This window comes from Cucurbita maxima, unplaced genomic scaffold, assembly GCF_002738345.1.
Source record: "Cucurbita maxima cultivar Rimu unplaced genomic scaffold, Cmax_1.0 Cma_Scf00030, whole genome shotgun sequence".
In the NCBI taxonomy this organism is placed as follows: Eukaryota; Viridiplantae; Streptophyta; class Magnoliopsida; order Cucurbitales; family Cucurbitaceae; genus Cucurbita; species Cucurbita maxima.
The window spans coordinates 643,039-667,151 of record NW_019272046.1 but is presented as its reverse complement, the minus strand read 5'-3'; the positions used below and the strand labels follow the sequence as shown (position 1 = coordinate 667,151).

The following is a 24,113-nucleotide window of genomic DNA, read 5'->3' as shown; positions in this document are numbered from 1 at the left end:
ACAAATATTATTTTATGATTGTATATTAAACTCGTCAATTCAACCATCTACGTGTCCAATAACCACACGAGCAACGGGTTAAAATTTTATATCTTAGATTGTTTTTATGAGATCCCACATTGATTAGAGAGGGAACGAAGTATTTATTATAAGGGTGTGTAAACTTCTCTTTGGTATGCGCATTTTAAAAATAGTGAGATTGATGACTATTCATAATGAGTCAAAGCGAACAATATCTGCTGGCAGTGGTTCAAGTCGCCTAGGAAGAACTTGTCAATCTTGACTAGATCCTCAGTCTTTCTCTATCTTGTTAATGGTTAACTTATTCGAGAGTTCATTTTTTAGTGAAGCATCACATCAGTTGAGTTCATTCGTAGGTGGAACTCACTTATATTAGATATCAGTACTGCTTCTATCGATATTATTATGCACCGACCGGTTTGGCACAATTCAAGGCTTGTTTCGACTCTTTACATAGATATATAATTTTTAGAGGATATTCTAAGATTTTTATATAATAATTTTTTTCGACAAAAATAGAACTATAATGGAAAAATATTTCCAAAAATTAAATTTCTTTTCTCAAACAATTTTATTATATATAAAATAAAAAATGTTAAAAATCGTGAAAGCTCGACAAAAAGAAATTTAAAATTCTGAGAGGTGTAAATGTGGCAAAGTTTAATGTTTAAGTTTCGAGTCATGCAAACTTTTAAACATGAATCATATAAATAATTTTTTTAATGTTCAAGTTTTTATACATGCATCTATACACGAACATTACACCTATATTTCTCAAGTCAGGTCGAAAATAGAAATCTATGAAATGTAAGGGTTAATGAGGAACCGAAGAAAATTCTTCATTATCCCTAATTATATTTTAGTTACCAGTTAAATTAATAAAAATATTTTAAACTTTAATATATGGTTAAAAATTACATAAATACCCTCTAGCTTTCAAATTTTTTTTATATACTCCGATTAATTTTAGAATTTTTAAATGTTTCAAAAACACCGTCTTATTTTCAAAAAATAAATATCTTTTAAGTTTTTTTAAAAAAATAAAAAAAAAATTAAAAAAATTATTAGTGTTAGTATATAAATTGGAGGTAGTCCTGTGGTGTTAGTATAAAGTTTTAAGTGTATTTTAGAATAAAGTATAAATTATTTTTAAGGGTATTTTTGACTTTTTATTCTTTTTTTTTTTTTAAACAAAGTAAGAAGTTACGAGTTTTTTTTTTTTTAAAAAAAAAATAATTAATTTAACCTTATATTTATTATAAAATTTGGATACGAAAAGAACAAAGAAACGAGTTGGAGTCGACTGTAAAAGGTCTGAAGTAATTTTGTGTTGAACGAACACAAATAGCCACAGAATCAGAGACTTTGATCAATTCAATTGGAATCCGTTCGAATCCTGCAGTAGTTTGTTGCAGTATATACACGCCAAGCTTCTTCCTTCTCCTGGAGGGTTTTTCTCGCGCGGCTGAAGAGTTCGGAAGAAAAAAGAAATGGTTCCGATGACGGCCCTAGCTTAGGCGGCCATGGGAGACAACAATAACACCAACAGAGGCCTTGTTTCGGCCAACGCCGCCGCTAATTCCAACCGGAACAACAACGGCAGCCACCACAAGAAGCCGGAGTGGCTGCAGCAGTACGATCTAATAGGGAAGATCGGAGAGGGTACCTATGGCCTCGTGTTCCTTGCTAAAATCAAACCCCCTTCGCCGAGTCGCGGTAAGTCCATTGCCATCAAGAAGTTCAAGCAATCCAAGGACGGTGATGGCGTCTCCCCAACTGCCATCCGCGAAATTATGGTTATTTTCCCTTTCTTTCACTTTTTTTATTCGTATGCCTTCAATTTGATTCGATTATTTTTGTTTTAGGCTGAGGAAGGACAAGAACAAGAACAAGAACAAGAGTTCAGAACATATAGTTATTGATTTTATTACATTGCCCGTTGTTAATTTCTTTTCCTACGCCAGAAACTGAACATAATTTGGGATTCATTTTTCCAATAATTCATGACAAAAGAAAAATTAGGGCTTTCTCGAACTTGATTCCCTGTTTCTGCTGGAGCTTTAATCTTGCAAAAAGCATGCCTGGTTAATTAAACTTCTCTATCTTTTATGGTTCAGTTACTGCGGGAAATAACACACGAGAATGTCGTCAAGCTTGTAAATGTTCATATCAATCATACAGATATGTCGCTGTATCTAGCTTTTGATTATGCTGAACATGACCTTTATGTAAGTATCTCTTGCTTCAAATCGTTATGTTAAAGGATTGATTTGATTTGATAAGGGTGGTTAATACTGAAAATTTCACTGCCGTTTTTGAGGAAAGGAGCCTACCGTTTATTTACTAATCAACTCTTCTTGTCATGTGCATATCTGTATAATATGGTGATTTTTCTATATCTTTACAGGAAATCATTAGACATCATCGGGACAAGGCTAACCATCCCCTTAATCAGTACACCGTTAAATCTTTGCTTTGGCAACTTCTCAATGGATTGAACTATCTCCACAGGTAAAGTTGCAGTGTGCCACTGTCTTAAATTTAATTTCTTATCACAAGAAGACTTCTAACATAATTTCGCGTTCTGCTGCAGTAATTGGATAATTCATCGTGATTTAAAGCCATCGAATATTTTGGTAAATTTTATATGAAATCTATATTCTGTTTGCTGAACAACCTCGTTATCTCTCTACTTTAGGTTCTGCGTAAGCTGTTGTCCTCTTATGTGTAGACTTGTCTTTTTGCTTGTTTGTTTGTTCCATTACCAGGTAATGGGTGAAGGAGAAGAACAAGGATTGGTTAAAATAGCTGATTTTGGACTTGCAAGAATATACCAAGCTCCCTTGAAGCCATTATCTGAAAATGGAGTACTGATCTCTTTGTTTATTTCTTTTTTAGTTCAACTAATATTTTGTAGATGACATAATATAACTGGGAATGGGATAATGATAAGTCCAATTTTAAAGAGTTTTAATGCTAAATGCAATGTAAAAAATATTTTACTTGACAACAAAAAGTCTTCATGGTTAACTATTCTAAGTTTTGAGGGAAGAGAGAAAGCAATGACCCTTGCTGGAATTAGAAAATTTTATACCATCTAATATGCTAAGTGGATAGAAAATCTATAAGATCAAGTTTTAGGGCTGGAGTTGAAAGATACGGAGTACCTAATTAAATTAGGCTAAATAGGTGACCAACCTTTAACCTAATGCCTTTTAAGAATACGTACAACATTGAATGATAAAAATTGGAAAAAACTACCATCATTAACATCCTTGATGCCCTGAAATTGAACCTGATTTTCTTCGAGTTTTTGAGGTGTCATTTGTAATTTTCTGGTAGGTTGTCGTCACCATTTGGTATCGTGCACCTGAACTTCTCCTTGGAGCAAAACACTATACTAGTGCTGTTGGTATCCTTGATAAAATCATTTAAACTTTAAAGTGGAGCCATTTTGGGCTGTCATATGATTGATGCATTTTACTTGGAACCTAAATATTTGCTAATACATTGAACTTATGCTTGACTTCATGCCCTAATCTTAATTGGTGCATCAATATGAGAATTCGTTGTTTCAGCTTCAGTTTCAGCTTCAGTTTCAGCTTCAGTTTCAGGACATGAGTTTTTTTTTCCGGTCTTATGTACAAATTATCCTATTTTGTACACGGTAAACTATAGTTCTACTGTTCGTTGGTGTAAGGGCATATTTTACAAAGAAAGGATCAATTCTATTAATGTGAAAATGATGGAGTAGAATTATATCATTTAGGATTCATCTATTCGACGCATGATCTGAGAATGAGTAAAGAAACATGGAAATGAGGGTCATTATAAAAGCTTCCCATCACAGGAAGGTATAAACATGCCCTGTCTAGATGATGTTTTGCATGAGGGTTGGTTTGAACGTGAAATCTTTATTGCTTATCCATTGCAAATATCGATGCCCTATGGGTAGTAGACTAGGATATATTCTTATCCTGAGTAAAAACAATCATTCCTTTATTTAGAACATTAGATATGTGGGCTGTTGGATGTATTTTTGCTGAGCTCTTGACACTGAAGCCATTGTTTCAAGGGCAAGAAGTCAAAGGGAATCCAAATCCTTTCCAGGTATAAAAGTTTTCTTGCATCCCATTCACCCTGTTGTTAGTGTTTTGATTCTCTTTGCACTGGGTCTGCTAATTAATAATGTTTTATCATTGTAATGCTTGTGCTGCATTACAATGAAACCTTTTGTTTGAGCAGCTTGATCAACTCGACAAGATATTTAAGGTTTTAGGTAATGAATTGCTTATTTGTCTCCATTTCTCCTTTATATACAACAAATTGTTTCTTAATGTCATTAATTTACTAGGTCATCCCACGGTAGAGAAGTGGCCAACACTTGCTAATCTTCCACATTGGCAACAAGATTTACAGCATATACAGGGACATAAATAGTAAGTTTTTTATTTTTTATTTTTCATATCAAACCAAAAATAAGCTTCCCTGTGGAAACTCTTACTTAAAACCCTCTTTTATAGCATGTTGTGCACATGTTATGATCATGTTTTCATTGGCCTTTGTTTTTGACAGTGACACTGCTGGATTGTTTAATGTTGTGCACCTTTCTCCAAAAAGTCCTGCGTATGATCTTCTATCCAAAATGCTTGAGTATGTCTACCCTTTTTAGTACTTGATTTTCTACCATAGAGTTTTTATCAATATATCAATACAGTTCAGACTGTGCTTTTGCAGCCTGTAGATTAGTATCGTCCGTTTATATATTTATAGAAAAGAATGATTCGTTATTGTTAATGCTAATGATATATATCTAGTATTTATATACTGTTCTAGAGAAAAAATAAATAAGTTTGTGGATATGAAATATCAACAGATTTAAGATATGGTAAAACGGTAAAGCATATTGATAGAGTTTAGGCTGTTGTTATGAAGACATCATCTCTCTCCATTCTTGTATTTTGTGGAGATTTCATTGTGTTAATTTTTCTTCCCTATTGGTATAGCTGTACAATGTTCTTTTGCAGTGTCGACAGGCTTAATGTTGCATACATATATTCTAGGAGAAAAATGTTGATATTGATGGAAACTTTGGTATTACTAGAAATATTTGGAAACACCATGGAATTCATAGGACAAATGAAAATAGTTGGAATAATTAATGATGCTCTAATATTTAACCAAGTTCACTTGGTCAAATGCCATGATTGCATGTCAAGACCTCACAAATTTATACCACCTATCTTATTGACACTTCTTGAATTGTTGAAGAAACTTTCTTAGTTGATAGGATGTTTGTGAAATGTTCATTTTGAAGTTTCATTTCATTTGGGCTGTTTGTGTGTGCGAAGAAACTTGTCACTAAACTTAGTTTTATATATTTGTGCTCTTTGTTTTTTTAAAATGTTATTTTGAAGTTCTGTTTTCTATTGCAGTTGTTGTCCTTTACGAAACTTGTCATTAGTTTGAGCACAGATTTTCTCATCAAGTCTGTATGCACTCCACTGCATCATTGATGTGACCATGCTAGTATATTCGCTTGTGTGCTATTAATAGTTAACCTTCTGCATCATTCACGTGCCCACATCAGTTTGCTCGGGAGTTGCATCTATTTCATGCCCTCAAGTTAGAGTAACCATAATTCTGTGTCTTCAAAAAGTTACACCTGAACAATTTTAAGTTTGCTTGGAATAACTAGTTTTATCTGTTAATTTAGTACGGCGTGGAAATGTCCATCGGTCTTTTTAGTCTTTTTATGCATGGTAAAATTTTCCTGAGATAGTTCTATTACTTCATTGGAATTTTAAGTTGCTAACTTCCTCTTTGGTCAGGTATGATCCTCGAAAGCGTATAACAGCAGCCCAAGCTCTTGAGCATGAGTATGATTTTTCTCTACACCACTTTCCAATCCTTATTGTGTGCTTTTTTGGTATTATTATTATTATATTGGAATTTCTGATGTGATATTTTAACCCTTCTTTTCAGCTATCACCCGAATGTGTACATGTAATGTGGAATTTTGTTATTATCATTAAATTGTCTTAAATATAATTGCATATTGTTATGTCAATGCATGTGGAATTTTTAGTTTTGCTTATTTTATAGAGAAACAAAGTTTAATTTGAATTAGATGTCAATACTGAAATGTTTACAAACAGAGCATATTATTAATTATATATTAATGTTTTTTACCCTTTTTAAATGGAAACAAATATTTCAAGGATGGTATGGAATTTATAAAAAATAATAATAAAGAGAGGAGAACCTAGCCCAAAGTCAAGGAAGGTCACATAAAGGCCTTCCTATTAGCTAAAATAATGTTGAGATAATAATCTAGTTAGGGGTAACATTTACACCAAGAAGGTGCCTGTTAAGAAGCTGAATTAAGAACTGTGAGACTATATTCTATGAAGGGAGTTCCATGTACTTCAAGAGGGATCTATTAAATGACGAATTCGAACACATCAAAAGATCTAAGGTGTTGTTGGATTATCGGGAAATCTTCCAGAGGAAAGTCTTGTTGAAATGCAACCAAAGGATCCTCTTTCCTCTCATGGACTGGGGACCAGCCAAAGTTGAAGCGAGAAGATCTATGCTGTGTGGGGGAGCAGACTACCAGTATCTATAGGCGAATGGGCTTGTTATGAATAAATTGCATTGTAAATAGGTGAGAGAAACCCAGTTTACTCTTCTTCTGGAAGAAAAGTTTTTGTGGGAAAGGGAGATGAACCAGGGGTATCTTTGGCTTAAAGGTCCAAGTCCCAGCCAACTGTCAAGCTAAAAAGATGCCTAAGCATCTATTTGCCAGAAGAGATTGGTTTGGGGAGGAAAGGAGAGAGAGAGTGATGTTAGGAGAAGCAGTGCAGTAGCCATTTTGTTACTGGAAGGGTGGTTCAGCTGTCTCCGCCATAAAAAATTCTTCTGAAAAAATATTTCCAAATCTATTTTTCTATAAGAGATTGGTTTCACGTAATTGATATGCCATGTTAGTCTTGCATGATTTTTGGCAGTTGGACATGGTGTAATATTGAAGATAGTTTTTTTCCCTTGTTTTTCAGGTATTTTCGATTAGAACCACTGCCAGGATACAAGTATGGTTATGTTTCTGCTTATTTGTTAGATATTGCCCTTTTAAGTTGGAATATTTAGCATTTAGTTTCATCACTTTAACGGGGGTATATGTATCGCAATTTTAGTGCCCTAGTACCAATTCAACCTGGAGAGAAGGTCATTAATTATCCAACTCGCCCTGTGGACACAACCACGGATTTTGAGGGAACAACTAGCCTTCAGCCCCCACAAACGGTAAGCTGTATTCTGTAAAGTTTTTTTCTTCTTCTCTTTTAAGATAAAAAATTATAGTAATCATATATGAATAAGTGGGCATGTGGAATTTTTTGTTAAACAAAATTATGAGTGCTCCCATGCTGCAATTATTCAATTTGTTTACCTATGCATTAACTATTTTCCCATTCCCATGACATCCAATAGGGAATGGCTGTCTATTTTGAAAGATTTCTTTTACGTTTCATTCATCATGATATTTAGATAGCTGCAAATGAGTTTCCATCAAACATGAATTATGAATAATGAGATTCTCGATTGATTTGATCAAATATTGAAAGCCCTTGCTCATTCTTTCTAGATAAAGGACAGATTTTCATCAAGATGTTCTTGCCTCTTGATTTAGGCACTTAGCTTTTAAGACCTAAGAAGCACGGATATGAATACGAAATACGTATACAATACGACATAGACACTGTGACACGTCACTTTAAAAATTTAGGACACATACATAGCAAGGACATCTTTATTAAAATATACCTTCGCAAATTTTTTTTTTTTTTTAATGCAATGAAATACAAATCTGTAAGTTTCTGCATCTATATGCTTAAAAATAGGACTTTGATGTATTTCACCCTCAAAATTTATTATTATGTCAATTGAGTATACTCAACAAGTGTTCGATACATGTTCAACAAATGTTGAACATATATTGACTTTGTAGAACTAGTGTCTAACCCATTTATTGTGCTAATGAGTATCCTATACGTGTCCAATAAGTGTTGGAGCATCCAAACTAAAGTGTCGGTGATTCATTGCTCAAGACCTTTATGAGTTTATAGGCTTTTGATTCAATCAAATAGGCTACCTATCATGTCAGTAAAGAGAGCTTTTTGGTTCCTCAAGGACATTCCAGGTTTAGAGGCAGGTGTGTTAGTTCAGAAAAAAAATTTAAACAGAAAAGAATCAATTATTGAAAACTTTTAACTTCAATGACTAAGAAATGATTGGACCATGGGTACTAGAATACTACAAACAAGCATGGTTGAAAGTCTTTTTTGAGCACGTTGTTTCTCTGCCAATACAGCTTTCCTGGATCCCCAAGGGTTCATCCAGTAACATGTCTTTCATTTCTTGTTTCTTGTTTTCCTTGTTTTAAGAAATGTAAGTATTGAATAAGGTTATCTGTTTTTCGTTTCTCTTTGCAAAGAAACGTTTGCAATATCGTATATAAATTTTGATCTGGTTTCTCGTTTCTCTTTCTTGTTCTCATTTCTAAATTTTCAGAAAAAAAAACATAAATAAGATCAATATTTTATCATTTTATACTCATGTATGCATAATAAATGATTTCAAAATAAACCTATCATCGTGATCTTGATTATTTATTTTAAAAGTTACTTTTCATATGAAGTTTTGGTTTCTTTTAAACAAATAGAATTTCAGAGAACAAGCAACAAAAAAGTGTTTTGTTTTATTGTTTAAGAAAACTGTGAAGAGAAACTTCATATAATTTGTATTTGTTCTAGTACTACCCAGTGGTCCAAGGTAGATGTAAAATGACGTTCTAACTCACATTTTTTCACTAAATAAGCTATGAATTCTATCTTCTATTGCAAACTAGATATCATTGGATGACTTCACAGTTTAACTCTTTAAGTTTCCAGTCTTTAGTAGAGCATGTCAAGCACCTTGCTTTCTTTTCACCATAACATCCAATAAAGCACTTCAAAACTTCGAGGGTAAGTTTTAAAGGGTAAAATACATGATATATCATGGCTATGATGATAACATCATCAATATATGCAATTAGCAATGTAATACCACTTTCTGCCATCAGTAGAAAGCCGAGTGATTTGACTGTTTTCTTTACCCCAAATACTAGACTTAAATGTCTAGCGAACAAGATTTCTCTATTTGCGAGGTATTGAGAATTCCACCTTATCCACTATTTTAATAAACATGCCTTAGTACTAGGTGCCTCTAGAGGCGTGGTGCATCACTAATAAAATGACAAAGCGAGTTGCTTAAAATCCTGTACAGATATCTGAAAGACTCTCATTTCTCTCATTGTCAAACTTCGGTCTTATCTTCAATTGTCAACAGGCGTCTGGAAATGCTGTAAACATGCAAGGTGCTCATGCTGTGGCAGGCAGATCTGTCCCTCGGCCGATGATAGGAGTTGGCATGCCAAGGATGCCGCCTCAGGGCATGGGTCCTTATAACCTTGCATCTCAGGCTGGGATGGGCATGAATCCTGGTGGCATCCCTATGCAGCGTGGTGTTTCTGCCCAAGCTCATCAGCAACAACAGGTTGGTTATTTATGCCAATTCTATTAGTTCTTAAAATTGTTTTGTACATCTGTAGATGAATGTCACTAACCATAATGGCCTTCGTTTTCTCCCTTAATATTTCAAAATAGTTAAGGAGAAAAGATCCAGGAATGGGAATGCCTGGCTATCCTCCACAGCAGAAACAACAAAGACGCTACTGAGGTAATAGATCTCAACGACTCTGTTAGTTGCATACAAGCTTTAATGGCCTTCGTTTGCCACGGTAGTATGTTTAGTTGCATACAAGCTTTGAGTATCTTTATGATCCGTACCTCAATTTGCCACGATAGTATGTAGGTTGTGAATGGTTGATTTTCTTGTTTACTGGAAATATGGTGGAAATGACACGTTATGTTCAACTGTTAACCATGTGCAAAACAGTCCAAACATTACTGAGAAGCTTCAATATTTCCATGTTGGAGGAGGTACTCTAGACGTCTTGACACAGACTATATTGTACTGATGGCTGGGCTCTATTTTTTATCCATGAAGTTCCTGTTTTCATGTTAAGGGGAAAAAAAAAGTTTAGGTTCTATTCTTTAGGGTGTCTCCCTCTTGAAATACCTGTGTTATTCTAGTTGGTTATTTTCTCAATCCTTGTGTTTCTAGAATTAAACAAGATTTGAGTTTCCTCCTAATGGCAAAATCCAAATTAGCTTGAATGCCTCTTCTGTCAATATCTACGAAGGTTCTCAAATGAGGATCTCTATCATGAGAGGGGATGTCAGTAAGTATAGAATTATAGAGAAGATTTAAACAAAGAAAATTTAGTTAGCTTAAAAGAAAAATGAGGAAAGTCTCAGTTTCCTCGTTAAAGCAAGCACAAAAAAATAGGCAACATGGATAAGGTGCAAAAGTCTCGTGTATTTGACCCTTTTTTTTTTTTTTTTTTTTTTTGGGTATCTGGAACAATTTGATATCTATTTTCTGGTTAGACGGCAAGCAAGTAAATTGTAATAGTCCAAGCTCACCGTTAGTAGATATTGTCCGCTTTGGCCTGTTACGTATCGCCGTTAGTCTTACGGTTTTAAAACACATCTGCTAGGGAGAGAGGTTTGCACACCTTTGTAAGGAATGCTTCGTTTCCCCTTTCAATTGACGTGAGATCTCGCAATCTAACCTCTTTAGGGCTAGCGTCCTCGTTGGCACTCCGTCCGGTGTCTGACTCAGATATTATTTGTAACAGCCCAAGCCCAACACTAATAGATATTGTCCGCTTTGTCTTGTGAGATCTCACATAAATCCTGGTCTAAGTCTTTTCGTGTTCAATTTTGTCAAGATCTATAAGTTCTTTTGAATTTATTCACCTTTTACTCAAATGTTCATCATGAATTTCAATTAAACTTCCGCAACAAACCCATTAACGAAATACTACACGGTCATCAGACTTGGGTTATTCTTGAACTACGCTAAATTTTGTTCTTGCAGTGGTATCAGGAAGATCTGAAATTACTTGTGCGCTTCGCCAAAATTTGTCCACGCCATCTTACAAAGCCAAGGTGTTGCGTGTTGATTTATTTGCTAGCTGAGGTTCATCAACTCGTCTGAATAAGTTAACGACCAAGCATGTTTCTTGACACAGTATCGATTGATGTTAATACATCTCTCAACTTGCTTGCCTGCTCGGTTGCTGCACAGATCAAATGGGAGAAGGCAAGAATTGCTCCCGGGCATCAGTTTTCTTGATATTAAGCTCCTTCATCTTGATATAAGGTAACTTGGCCTACAAAGAAAGTAGTCCTCTTGTATGATAATACTCCAAGTTAAGTAGGGTTGTGTTTACTCGGGTAACACGAAACGGTTGCGTGTACTTTATCTATAAGGTTAGAGAAGTTGGAAAGGGAAAAAGAAGATAGGATTATTGAACCCCCATCCCCAAAGAGTAGATCAGGCTCTACTTCCGTAGCCATATTTGGATCTTTTGTGAAGTTTGCGTAGCTACTGTAATGTATTATGGTTATTTATGACTTGAACGACTAATTCTTTTTCATCTTTTCATTCTAATTTCAGAATACAGGGGGATTTATAAGATATTGCCTTGTTTAAAGATAAGCATAACATTTTTTTTTTTTTTTTTTTTTTTAAATATGTTTTTCATAATTTTTTGGTCGAGCTTTTATCAAGCTTTAGAACCCAACGCTTGCTAATCCAAGCCTAATCTACCTGCCCGAGTCAAAGCCCTAGCCCACCTAAGGTTGTTTGATTTGAGTTTTACCCATTTTTCATGGTCTATTTGTTAGTCATTCATATTTTGTTAGTGTTTTAATTCTTCGGAACCTTCCTATCTTCAAATGAAACAAATAGATTCTCTAAATGTTTTTCTGAATATTCTTTAATGTCTCGACTATTCACGGAACGTGAGAAGCAAATGAGTAATCAATCCACCATCACAAGTTAGCTTTAAGTTGAGAGGTGTTAATGTTGAACTTACCTTCAAGGTAGTGTCCATGATGATGAACGAATATAAAGAACTCCAATCCAACAAACTACTTACAATGAGCGACGATACAAAAAAGAATATCAAAATAGAGAGCATAATGATCACAATGCTCCCTCTTTCTAACCAAATTACAAATAACTCTGATCATCACCTACTAGAATCCACATTTTTTTGCCTCGTAACACATCAAATATACACTCTCAGTCACAACTCGTAGACTTCTCTACTTCCTCGACGGTTGTATCGTTGTTAAAAGTGATCCCCCGCGTAACCATTGATCCGAAGCTCCTCGTCCTTCACTCGCTTCCTCAATGCATATAAAATAAACACAGCATCTCCAAAGACGAGCACACGAATGCCTGCCCAAAGGGAAGTGTTGGAAATAAATAAAGCACCCACAAATGGGACTGAAAATAGCATATACCCACAAGATCTTTGCTCTTAGTGTGACTGCTAAGAACTTGCTCAATGAAGTCTAAAACAGGACTTTACATACATTGCCAATTGGGTAGCCTTTATGTAATCCCTTGGCTCTTTGGGGATATTTCATCTCCCATCTTTTGTATAAGGCCTTTGTAATCGAACACAATTCTAGTTTCTTATACATATAAAGAGAGTCTAGAACAGGCTACAACTTAAACTTACTGCAGCAGAGATCATACTTCTGGAAAAATCTCACATAATCTACAAGTATGAGAATAGTGAATGGATAGATGGCTGGACTTGGAAAGCCATAGAAACACTATTCATTTATCCAAATGTGTAACGCCCCAAGCCCACCCCGTTAGCAGATATTGTCCTCTTTGGGCTTTCCCTTTCAGGCTTCCCCTCAAGGCTTTTAAAACGTGTCTGCTAGGGAGAGGTTTTCACTCCCTTATAAATAATGCTTCGTTCTCCTCCCCAACCAATGTACGATCTCACAATCCACCCCTCCCCCTTCGGGGCCCAACATCCTTGCTGGTACACCCCCTCGTGTCCACCCCCATTTGCAGTTCAACCTCCTTGATGACACATCGCCTGATGTCTAGCTCTGATATCATTTGTAACGCCCCAAGCCCACTGCTAGCAGATATTGTCCTCTTTGGACTTTCCCTCAAGGTTTTTAAAACGCGTTGGCTAGGGAGAGGTTTCCACACCCTTATAAAGAATGTTTCGTTCTCCTCCCCAACTGATGTGGAAATCTCACAATCTACCCCCCTTAGGAGCCCAACGTCCTTGCTAGTTCACTGCCTCGTGTCCACCCCCATCAGGGGTCAACATCCTCGCTGGCACATTGCCCGGTGTCTGGCTCTGATACCATTTAAAACAGCTCAAGCCCACCTCTAGCAAATATTATCCTCTTTGGGCTTTCCCTTTCGAGCTTTCTCTCAAGATTTTTAAAACGCGTCTATTAGGGAGAGGTTTCACACCCAATGTTTCGTTCTCTTCCCCAACCGATATAGGATCTCACAAAATGAGACAACAAATACACCACTAACAAATTCACACTAAAGTGAACTGCAGACTTCTGTGCTAACTATAGTCAGTAAACACCATTTGTATACATTAAAGAACAAAATGATCAAAATTTTGGAACTACTTCAGAAGATCTCAGAATGGCACATAAATGTCACAACAATCTCTGCAGCAAACTATAAATAAAAGAATAACTCCATACCTCAAATTACAGCCAGGCAAAGAAATTTTCAATGGTTGATCCCTGTGCTTGGCAGCTAGGACATATGAGGTATATATCTGACATCCAATCTACACATGAGGTTGTAACTGGCTGTAAAATTCGGTAAAGTCGAGGCGGAAAAGAAGAAACTTCAAATCAACATGCTGTTGCAAAGGCAGCTGAGAAATGAACCCCTCGAGCAATGACGAATACTGTTTGGCTAATGCAGCTAGATCTTGCTCAACATTCCGAAGAAATTCCCCAGCACGTCGTGTTAGAGCATTCTTGCCATCAGCTATCCACGATGATGTGTCGAAAGATTTTCCTGTTGAACGATTTTTCTTACTCTTGTCTCTGGAGGGTAAAGATGATTCTATTGTTCTACATAAGAACAAGAGACATTAAATCCAAGAAGAAAGGAATAGAACATAGAACAACATTAAAATAAACAAATAAAAATGTAGTATTACCTGCATTGTAATTCATGTATTCCCTCGTATAATCTGTCGGCGTGACTTTGAAATCGTAATATTAGATCAAATAAGCCAAAAAGCGACTTGCAAAGTGTCTGAGATTGTTCTCCAAGAAGAGACTTTTCAAATATTGAATGAAGATACTTTTCATGAGCTGCAAGTAAATCATCAAGATCCATTGCTGCTTCCATTTCATTTGAAAAATCAGACCATGATACTTCCAGGACTTCAAACATTGTGTAGTATTGCAAGTTCGTAACAAAATGATTCATCTCGACCCAAAGGACCTGGCATCGCCTTAATGTCGAGAGTAATTGCTTCTTAACCCCGTGGTGCAGCTTAGTCAATGAACACGACATGATGCCGTTCGGCTTCATTGTCTTCCAAGTACCCATAAGGGCATGCTCGACCCGTCTAAGCTTCCACAGGAAATTAAAGATCCTTAAATATTTTGACATGACCAACTCTGTAAATACAGTATCTAATGGAACTCTTGCCTCATATTCCAATGAAAATACATCCCAACCCCGATCTCCGGTTCCATGAGGCATCATCTTAACCTTTAATCTATCCAAGATGTCGGGATCATCATACTGGGCATTAGAAGAGCGAATCGCGGTTTCGAGGAGACCGGATAACTTAAACGAGCTAATGGCATTGGCATGCTCAGAAAGTTCAGGCCCAACAATATCCATCAGATATTGGACAAAATCACCTTGTCCTAATAGCAAATAGCGCTTAATTGCTAGACAATGGTCTTTGAACTTATACCGCTTGTGTATCACATCCAACAAGTGTTTGTCTATTCTTTTTGCTGCTCCATCTACCAAAGATTCAAGAGCATCGGTTTCGCCATATCCAAGACCTCCCCTTTTGGTCGAGGTCCCAGCGGCTACTGCTGCTTTGGTTGCAGCATCAGCCCATCCCATATCCTCACAACAAACACGAAGGAAATTAATCGATTTTCCAGTCCTCAAGATACGTCGGGCTAGAGATTGCGAAATGAAAGATGGAAGCATGCTCGTACGAAGCCTATAACCTTCCCTCCAGAGAGATTCGGCCTTCACTTGCTGCCCAACAACGAAAAACTCAGCAAAAATGTCTTCTAGCTCCCCTTCCAAAACCCAACTCCTCACCATCTCAAAAAGTGGAGAGCATACACGCCGTAGCAAACGACACATAAATTCAAGCACCAACGGGTCACCATGCTGAGCATGTAAATGGATAGCCCCAGCCATCGCCCCACCCTTCAAGACTCGACACTTATCGACCAATACAGCCATCAACCTCATTTTCACCATTGGCTCAGAAAGCCAAACTGTCAATCTCCTTAGTGAGAGATAGTTTCCTGAACTTGCTGTCTCCGAAATCATGGGTATCGGATTCATCGACTGAGCTTCGAGAACTGCCAACAGTTTATAGTATTCCGAAAGCTCATCCTGCAATGTAGCACAAAAAGCATGTCCAACAGTTCCAACATCTTCAGCTGGAAAACGTTCCATACTTTCCGAGATATAACCTTTAACCTTCCTAAACAGCCACCCGATTTCACCGAGCTTGCGAACCATCGTCCTAGTTGCCCTGGGAGCCTTAACTAAATTGGACAAAACATACCCATCAGCATTGTTGTCAAATTTCACATACTTCCCATCAATTCCTTGACAAGCATACAATACATCCCTCACCAAAGCCTCTTCAGTCACTTCATTTTCCTCCTTTTGCAAATTAGCAAACTCCTTGAAAGCAATATCGCGAAGATTCCCAGGGTCTTTTGAAACCAACAAAACCCCCTTCTGCCACTCCCTCTCACACGGCTGTAAACCCCCAGAATTCTTTCCTAACACAGGATCACTCGCTACTAAATTAGGCAAAAGCATTGAAGATTCAAACTGGGTCCGTTTACATTTCCGATCCTCCGCCACAATTTTAATCAAATAAAGCACAGCCCATTTGTTATTTACACTCCCAGGGCCGGTTTTCGATGCAAATTTAGTATAAAGATCAGCAAAAGTGAGGGCCTGAGAAGACTTACCCTCGGTGGCGAGCCTGCGCTTGATGGACTCAGCAATGGCGGCAGCATCAGGAGCAATGGAGGGAGTCATTCGACTAGTGAGAATGCGAATTGCATAGCGAAGGGATTTGTCGAAATGGGAGGAGGTAGAGATGGAATCGGAGGTGGGATTGTGAGAAAGAAGACGAAGAACAAGCTCTTTGATGAGATCAAGAACCTTGCTGGGGTCACCTTCTTCCATTTTAGAGGGAGAAATGAAGAAGGTACGAGAGAGAAAGAGAGAATGGGAGCAAGGGAGGGGAAAGGCATGAGTGTAATGGATTTCAGCTGTGGGGTTGATTTCAAACAAAATACAACTGTTTGGTATTGGCTGCCTTCAAAACCAATGTTCAAAGATTTCATCATGTGATCATCGTATGAATGAATCCAGATGCATTTTGTGGCAATTTTTTTTTTTTTATATGTTTTTCCTTCTTAGTGATACTCACCTAATGAATTCCGCGTACATGAAATAGATGTATTCCGCGTACATGAAATAGATGTACTCATAGCCAAGTGCAAGAAAGTGATAAGAAAGTGATAATCATGTATGGGAATGATGCTCACCTAATATGTTCCATATACATAAAATTGATGTTCTCGTAACCATGTGTAAGAAAGTGATACTTACTCATTTACATATGATATGTAAATGATGCTCACTTGGTGGGTTCTGTATACATGAAATTGATGGACTCGTAACCATGTATATGAAGGTGATGCATGTCTCGAGTAAGAAAGGATCTGAGATCCAAAGTTAGGTTTTATGTCCCAGTACAGCCATGATAGTTTTTGCCTGTGTATGTATTTTCCGACCTCGACAATGAAGTCGCAAGGTTGATTAAAAGGAAAGCAACCCACATAAGGGGTTAAAATTTACCAAAACATCATGCCATGAACAAGCCATAAGAAACCCATCAATTATACCAAAAAAAGAGACATGGAGAAACTTCCTTTAAATACATAAAACATGAGGCAGCAAAATGCTTTTCTAATTCATTTGGGAAGAGATTACACTATTTATATTAGCTTGGAAGTTTCACCAAAAGCTTCTTCAGCACTTGGAGCAAACCCCTGCTCTGCTGGCCTAACAAGCTTGTTTTGACTGTACAACAATACATTTACCTCAACACCGGGGCATTGTCCTCGTCCTCGTCCTCGTTCTCATTCTTCCTTCCATATTCGGCCTGTGATTCTCAGCTTCAGCTCTTGCCTTTCCCCCCCTGAAAAATACAGTGCCAGGTTTCTTTGAATGATGAGACCATCTTGACTGTCACGAACTTTCCGGTGACTGTCGCGGATGCCCCTTGGAATTCCTTGCCATATCAGTTTTCGCCCGTTGCCACCGACTTCCAAACTGTAGCTGAACTTCTTCGCTTCGTTATCGTCACCCATGAATCGTAAGAACGCCATGTAAACAGGTGCCATTCCTAGCTGGAATGCCTCAAAATGCAAGCAGAACTGCCTTCCAAAGCAGTTGAAAACCTGCCAATGCAAGGTATTATAAAACATTCAATGTTCAGAAATGGAAGAAAACTGGGTTTATCAGATCTTTATCTAAAAGTTACATATGAAAATTCGAGGTAGAACATTGGTACAAATGTAGCCGTTTATCATAGTTCAGATTGTGCATCTTATCAAAAAGAAATATATATATAGTCAATAGATTTACCACTTGACTCTACTACATATAGTTAATGCTATATGAAGTTGTCACGGCAAGAGAGTACATTAAAATGCTATATAGAGCAAGCACCTACCGTTAGCATCCATGTGGCGTTTTCGACTTCATGTGGATTTGATTTAACATAGCGATGATTGAAGGTACACCCATCATGCATGTCAACCTTGTGATCATCTTTGAGATGAGCAACAAGAGACTGGATGTCGCCCGTGACTGAGCACTCTGATCCAGCATAAGGGCAGTTGTAAGGACGGAATCGACAGTGTTGTTCGTGCTTAAGCTTACTGTAGTAAGGAAAAATGTCTTGACAACCCAAGTTCTGGTATCTGCAAGGGATTTCCAGCGACTCAGCTACCTTCTCCAATGCCAAGCACCTTATATTTCCGAGTTCGTGACGACAGGTTGGGCAAGAGTTGCTAACTCTGATCTTGCAGTTTGAGCACAATGTGTGGCCATTCGGGCACTAAAGTTCAAAAGCCAGTCAAGCAAGTCCGAAACAAAGCAGAAGCAGAAAGTATACACATCTCCATGTCATAGAGATTCAAGAATAAAGAGATCTTCCAAGTCTTCAATGCAACTTTAATATTAAGAAATGAACTTAAGAACCAGCAATAGGGAGAATTTTCCACAGTAGAGTCCAAACCAACCCTCTAATGAATCTATTAGGCTATACAAATTCGTAATCTATGCCTTTAAAACAGCAGAAATCCACTTACACAAGTAATAATTCTTCAATTCATATGAAAATTCAAGTAAAGATTGAGTTAGAGCAAATCAAGAAAAAGTAATTGAAGAACAAAAAGACTAAAAAAGTCAAGATCCCTCCAATAACTTCTTTTCTTTTTTTTTTTTTTTTTTTTTTTTTTTTTTTTTTTTTTTTTTTTTTTTTTTTTTTTTTTTTTTTTTTTTTTTTTTTGGTTTTCTGTTTTTAAAAAATTCTCACTTGGTAGATTCTTTCTTTGGTTTGCACAGACTACGAAAACATTTTTAAAATACAAGGCAAATTTCGAAAACTAAAAACAAGGTTTCTTATTTTTAAGAAACACCCCAATATTGTATGCAAATTCAAAATTGAAAAGGAAAAAAAATCCGATTTCTTGGATCTTCAGTTGTTCAAAAACATATATTTTTTTCCATTATTTTACTTATAAAGTTCCTGATAAATATAAAAATAACCTAATAATTTTGAATGATTTATTTTTAAAGAAGAAAATTTGGTTTAAAGAAAATAATAAATATGAGGGAACAAGAAATGAAAAAAAAATCTTTCTAAACATGTTTTTCATTTGTTTTCTTTCATAAAAAGAAAGTTAAAGCAATCATATCAAACATGGAAGGTGAAACACATCAATTCCGATATGCATGGACCTCACGTTACTGTGGAAAACATTCTAAAAAACTCTGCAAAAGAATGAAATTATCAACTGAAGATTCTTAACAAATTCTGCCAACTACATTCAACCTTAAAACACACATTTTTGAAGGAGAAACGAATTTTCCTTAAAGAAATTAACAGCAGCTTTCATCAATTGGATCCAATCATTTAACTGACTCTAAAACACATTGCGCATAGTATGGAAGATGCTTTACAGATGAATGTAATTTTAAAAAAGCATTTCTCCATTGGCAAATTTTATGCAACTCACAACAGTATTGCTTAAGCTTACAAGGTCATAAAAAAAGTACGGTTAGGAAAAATACTTCTTCACAAGCAATAAAAGTACTTGAGATCAAATTACTTTGATGCTTGTTTCTGAACTCCTAAAAAGGCTTCCTAAACAAGAACTGAAGCCAAAAACACCCAACAAGTGCAGCATTCTCACACAACCTTTTAAGGTTCATTTTGAATTTTTTTCCAAAAGCATTTATGTTGCTCCCAAACACAATTATTTTGAGTGAAAAGTGCTTTTACCCATGGAATAAGTAATTTTTGTCGTGCCAAAAACACTTCCGAGCATAGAATAAATTACACAAGAAAAAGTAAAAGAGAAAAAACAGGGTAAAAAGACCATACCTGGTAAATTGGAGGGTACATCAGATTTGTGCAGACAGGGCACTCTAGCAATTCTTGCACACCATTGGTTGAATAAACTCCAAGTTTCCCACCCAAACCAAGTGAGGCTTTTGATGTTGTAGGATTATTCTCTGATTTAGATATTGCTATGTCATGACCAGAAACTGAAAGGTGAGAATCTACTTTTTTGCAGGTACTGCTTCCAGGAGCCATGGCTTATTTAAATTTTAATAGAATTCTTTGAGCTATTAACAAAAACTCCTAACTATATGCCAACCATCACCCATCCACAAGTTCAATCCTGTTAAACCACACAAAAAAAATGGTATATCAGTAAAGATATTAAGTAGAACGCTTCATGTTGTCTGGAGACTTGCTTACGTAATTTGGGCGAATGCCAAGCGATAATGAAAACTAAATATGATCAACAAGGCTTAATAATGTATAGGACTTAGCAACAACTTCATTTTTTTGAAATCCAAACTGATAAATGATGCCGTATATGTCATGGGTTAGGATACTGACATAATTATTCCAAGCTATAAGTTCACAAATGCTACAAATTACACAAATTCAGAGTTTGAAACCAATCTTTTATAGTACATATGAAAATTTATAAAATTATAAATATACAAAGCAAACTCTAATTGTAAAAACATCAAGTTTATACAGCGCACTATTTTGTGCAATCCAAGCTCCAACTTCCAACCCCAAACTTAACCAGTCCAAGCTTATCGAAACTATGAATTTAACATCTTAGCTTAACTTTCGATTGTGCCAAAACACATCCCGGCTTTTATTGGCAAAAAAACTGCTTCAAAACACAGAGAAATCAACTTCATAATATTATTATTAATCATCTCTGGGGACTATGTTATTCTATAAACTTTCCTGACCCGCAAACAAATGTAGATAACATTTTCTATTCAATCTTTCTACCCTCCAAACTGCCACCATCACCTGAATCATTATTTTTCTGGATAATGAAAGAACCAGAGGCAAAGTCGAGGACAAAGGAAGATCCAATCTTAAATTCAAATAATTATACAAAAATTATTATTTAAAAAAGCCCTCTAATTTTCTCCATCTTTAATTTTAAAATTGAAAGTGTGTACATTAAAAATAAAAGAAAAAGAGTTAAATGTAAAATTTGACCCCTCATGATTTTCTCCCCAAGAAAAAATAAACAAGAAAAAACGATACAATACCCATTAAAATCAAAGTTTGGCAAGTATAAAGGCGTCCAATCGTGGACACAAAAAGAAACATCCTAAAGTGATTTAACATTATCATTTCGTTTTGGGATGAAAAATAGAAAGGAAAAGTAATAAAGCATGAATGGGAAAATGTATGATGGCATACCTTCTATAGAAAAGGGAAAGTAAAATAACATAAACATACAATAAATTGCAGTTCACATCAAATGCTCGGAAAATTAGAGTGATAAATCACCTAATGAAATCATTGGCTCATTTGAATCCATCCAGAACAACATAGTAAAACAAACAAACATCAATTTAGAGAATCATACGCCAATCAGATCAAATTTCTCTCAAATTCCGAAGTGATGTGATTAAAACTAACTTACCAACCGAGAAGTCCTCAAAAGAGTCTTCAAATCGAAAAGAAATTAGGCCAGGCAGCGCAAATCCAAGTACCTGTCCCTCCCCTTTAACAAATTACAAATTGATAAACCATTTCAGCATTAGAAAATCAATATCCAAGAACGAAACAAGAATTGCACGAAAGCTGAGGAACGAAATAAAACAAGACCTCCATTTACAAGTCTCCAGAAAGAAAAACAGAATACCACGAAAACCAACAACAACAGAAGAAAATCTAGAAAATAAAACAAAAACACACATATCCCCAGTTGACAATTCCAAGCGCAATTGCAGAAACAGACGATCAATTCAAATAATAAATTCTGGAGTGGCTCGAAAGTGAAAAAATCGATACGAAATTAAAAACAAAAAACAGAAATGGAATTCAAAAAGGGATTAAAGAAAAAACAAACCTCCATCCCACGAGAACCGGAACTTGGCTGTGCCTGTATCTTCTCGGATTTGGAATTTGAACAAAAAGCTATGTAATTAATGATTGTTTATGGATGAATCGTTGGAATTGTGCTCACCACCGCTGCGGGTCCGCCATTATAATGGTTTCTCTCTCTCTCTCTCTCTCTCTAATTCTCTTCGGCTTTTTGCCTTTCTTTTTGTGGGGATGGAGAAAAAACTCCGCTGCCCAAAACGAGGGAGGGAGGAGATAGCTTTTTTTTAATAAATAAATAAGTTAATTAATTAATTAATTAATTATATCCCTAAATGACTCGACATAGACCCGAGACTGTTCATGCTTTGATAATATATGTATAGATGGATGTCCAAGATGCCCCGATAATAAAGTCAACTCATGGGTCGATTCTCGATAACCGTGCCCAAACAATCAGTGAAATCGACAGTATTTCATGACTTGGGATGGCATAATGATGTGTGGGTTGTGTTGTTAAGAACCACGACAATGCACATATATACGAGTCGATCCAAATAACTTTATCTATATAATATATACTCGAACCTATAACTCGATCGTACAATTTTTAGGTAGTTGAGTTAAACTCAAATTGGCACGGTTAAATTCCTTTGCTAAATTTGAACAGGGTTTGTTATTGATTTAAGTATCCATAATTCTAATTTTATCTTCTCTTCTGTCTAACAAAAATATTCTTATTATTTTGAAAGTTGTAATATTAAGTTTCTAGTTATCGTCATGTCATTTCAAGTTATCGTGATATCAACTCTATGTCGAACAAATATTCGTGGGTCATTTATGACATGTAGGGAGGCTCGTGCAGCTGCTGCATGATCTAAAAAAATAGATTTATACACTAATGATAGTTTTGAAACGTTACGAAATATCAAACATATTTTTTTAAACTACGACGATTTCTTATAATTTAGGCAAGCTTTCATGTTCCACCGTCTCAAACCCTTATTTTAAGCATGTTTTTATGCTTCAAACAATATACTCCATATTATACCTATTTTAAAATTTGGTTTATTTATAATTAAAAAAACATGTTTGGTAAATTCTTTTAGGCTAAATTATTAGAAATTCTTCTTTTTTGTTAAAATAAAAAAAAAAATACAAACAAGAATCTAAATCCAAGATTTTTCTATGTTGTCAAATCATAAAATGATTTGAAAAGTATACTTTACCAAAACAAATAAAAAAATAATACTTACCAATGAAAATAAAATAAAATAATCCCATTAACAAATAATTCTATTTTTTAATGATAAAATATTTATCCATTTTTTTTAAGACAAAATATATATATATATTTATGAATTACAATTTATGTAACGGTATTGATAATTCTAAAGGGTGTTCTATTTTCTCGTAGCATGCATTTGATACCCGACAAGTAAATTTCGATTTTCGTTTCCCTGGTACTTATGGGTCAAGAAAAGGGGTACATGTCATGTAAGAGCTCAAACCCACTGCTAGTAGATATTATCCTCTTTGGACCTCTTCCTCAAGACTTTTAAAACGCGTCTGTTAGAAATATGTTTCCATACCTTTATAAAAAATGTTCTGTTCCCCTCTCTAACCGATGTGGCATTTATAACAACTCAAGCCCACGGCTAACAGACATTAATTTTTTGGTCTTTCCCTTAAGTTTTTGAAAACGCGTCTACTAGGGAGAGAATTTTCCTTAATTCCGATAGTAATATTTCATGTCAGTTGGAAAATGCACTCAAATGTTTAGAGTAGTGTAAGTAATCAAGGGGTAGTAACTCATATTATGAGAGGAAATTAATATGTACGAATGTATGTATATATGTATGTATATATTATATGTATGTATATATATATATAAATAAATAAATAAATAAATGGGAAGGAAAGTAGTCGGACATTTCTTCTCCCATGTCAGCTGGCACCGACTAGGATGAGCTGAATAAAAAATAATAAATTCTTGTCGTTTTATTTTTTTTTTCTTAATATAACAAATCATTTTAATTATTATTATTATTATTATTAGTACAATTTTAGATGATAATTAATATGTATTAAGCTATTAAAAACTTCAATTTATTACCAACAATGTAAAAATAAATGGAATATTTGGCTAAATATATGGTATATTGGG

At 35.6% G+C, this 24,113-nt stretch overlaps 3 protein-coding genes across 7 annotated transcripts; 1 reads left to right on the top strand and 2 right to left on the bottom strand.

The window, feature by feature from the left end:
* The first annotated feature begins 1,317 nt into the window (after nt 1-1,317).
* Nucleotides 1,318-11,632, top strand: LOC111465997 (cyclin-dependent kinase E-1). Of its 4 annotated transcripts, none has more exons than XR_002714312.1 (17): nt 1,318-1,817; nt 2,139-2,249; nt 2,429-2,532; nt 2,615-2,657; nt 2,790-2,888; nt 3,364-3,433; nt 4,037-4,131; nt 4,267-4,300; nt 4,376-4,460; nt 4,597-4,674; nt 5,853-5,900; nt 7,080-7,112; nt 7,218-7,326; nt 9,412-9,618; nt 9,729-9,801; nt 11,068-11,138; nt 11,222-11,632. XR_002714312.1 is itself a non-coding variant. In XM_023110525.1 (16 exons), the coding sequence occupies exons 1-15, from the start codon at nt 1,545-1,547 to the stop codon at nt 9,798-9,800; spliced, it is 1,461 nt and encodes a 486-aa protein (XP_022966293.1). In that variant the 5' UTR covers nt 1,318-1,544; the 3' UTR covers nt 9,801; nt 11,068-11,632. The 4 variants fall into 4 exon arrangements, 2 of the variants coding, with proteins under 2 accessions (XP_022966293.1, XP_022966294.1); XR_002714313.1 differs by having other exon boundaries at nt 11,065-11,138; XM_023110525.1 differs by having other exon boundaries at nt 11,068-11,632.
* Nucleotides 11,633-12,054: 422 nt separating this feature from the next.
* On the bottom strand, nt 12,055-16,646 carry LOC111465929 (gamma-tubulin complex component 3-like). The gene is made up of 3 exons (XM_023110402.1): nt 14,207-16,646; nt 13,737-14,117; nt 12,055-12,438 (listed from the first exon to the last, which is right to left on the bottom strand). The coding sequence occupies exons 1-2, from the start codon at nt 16,459-16,461 to the stop codon at nt 13,826-13,828; spliced, it is 2,547 nt and encodes an 848-aa protein (XP_022966170.1). The 5' UTR covers nt 16,462-16,646; the 3' UTR covers nt 12,055-12,438; nt 13,737-13,825.
* Nucleotides 16,647-17,154: 508 nt separating this feature from the next.
* LOC111466063 (E3 ubiquitin-protein ligase SINAT2-like) lies at nt 17,155-22,206 on the bottom strand. 2 transcript variants are annotated; one of them, XM_023110635.1, is made up of 5 exons: nt 21,975-22,206; nt 21,546-21,626; nt 19,958-20,258; nt 18,020-18,406; nt 17,155-17,744 (listed from the first exon to the last, which is right to left on the bottom strand). In XM_023110635.1, exons 3-5 carry the CDS (start codon nt 20,168-20,170, stop codon nt 17,424-17,426), a joined length of 921 nt encoding a protein of 306 aa, XP_022966403.1. In that variant the 5' UTR covers nt 20,171-20,258; nt 21,546-21,626; nt 21,975-22,206; the 3' UTR covers nt 17,155-17,423. The 2 variants fall into 2 exon arrangements, with proteins under 2 accessions (XP_022966403.1, XP_022966404.1); XM_023110636.1 differs by having other exon boundaries at nt 21,546-21,615.
* Between the last annotated feature and the right edge of the window lie 1,907 nt (nt 22,207-24,113).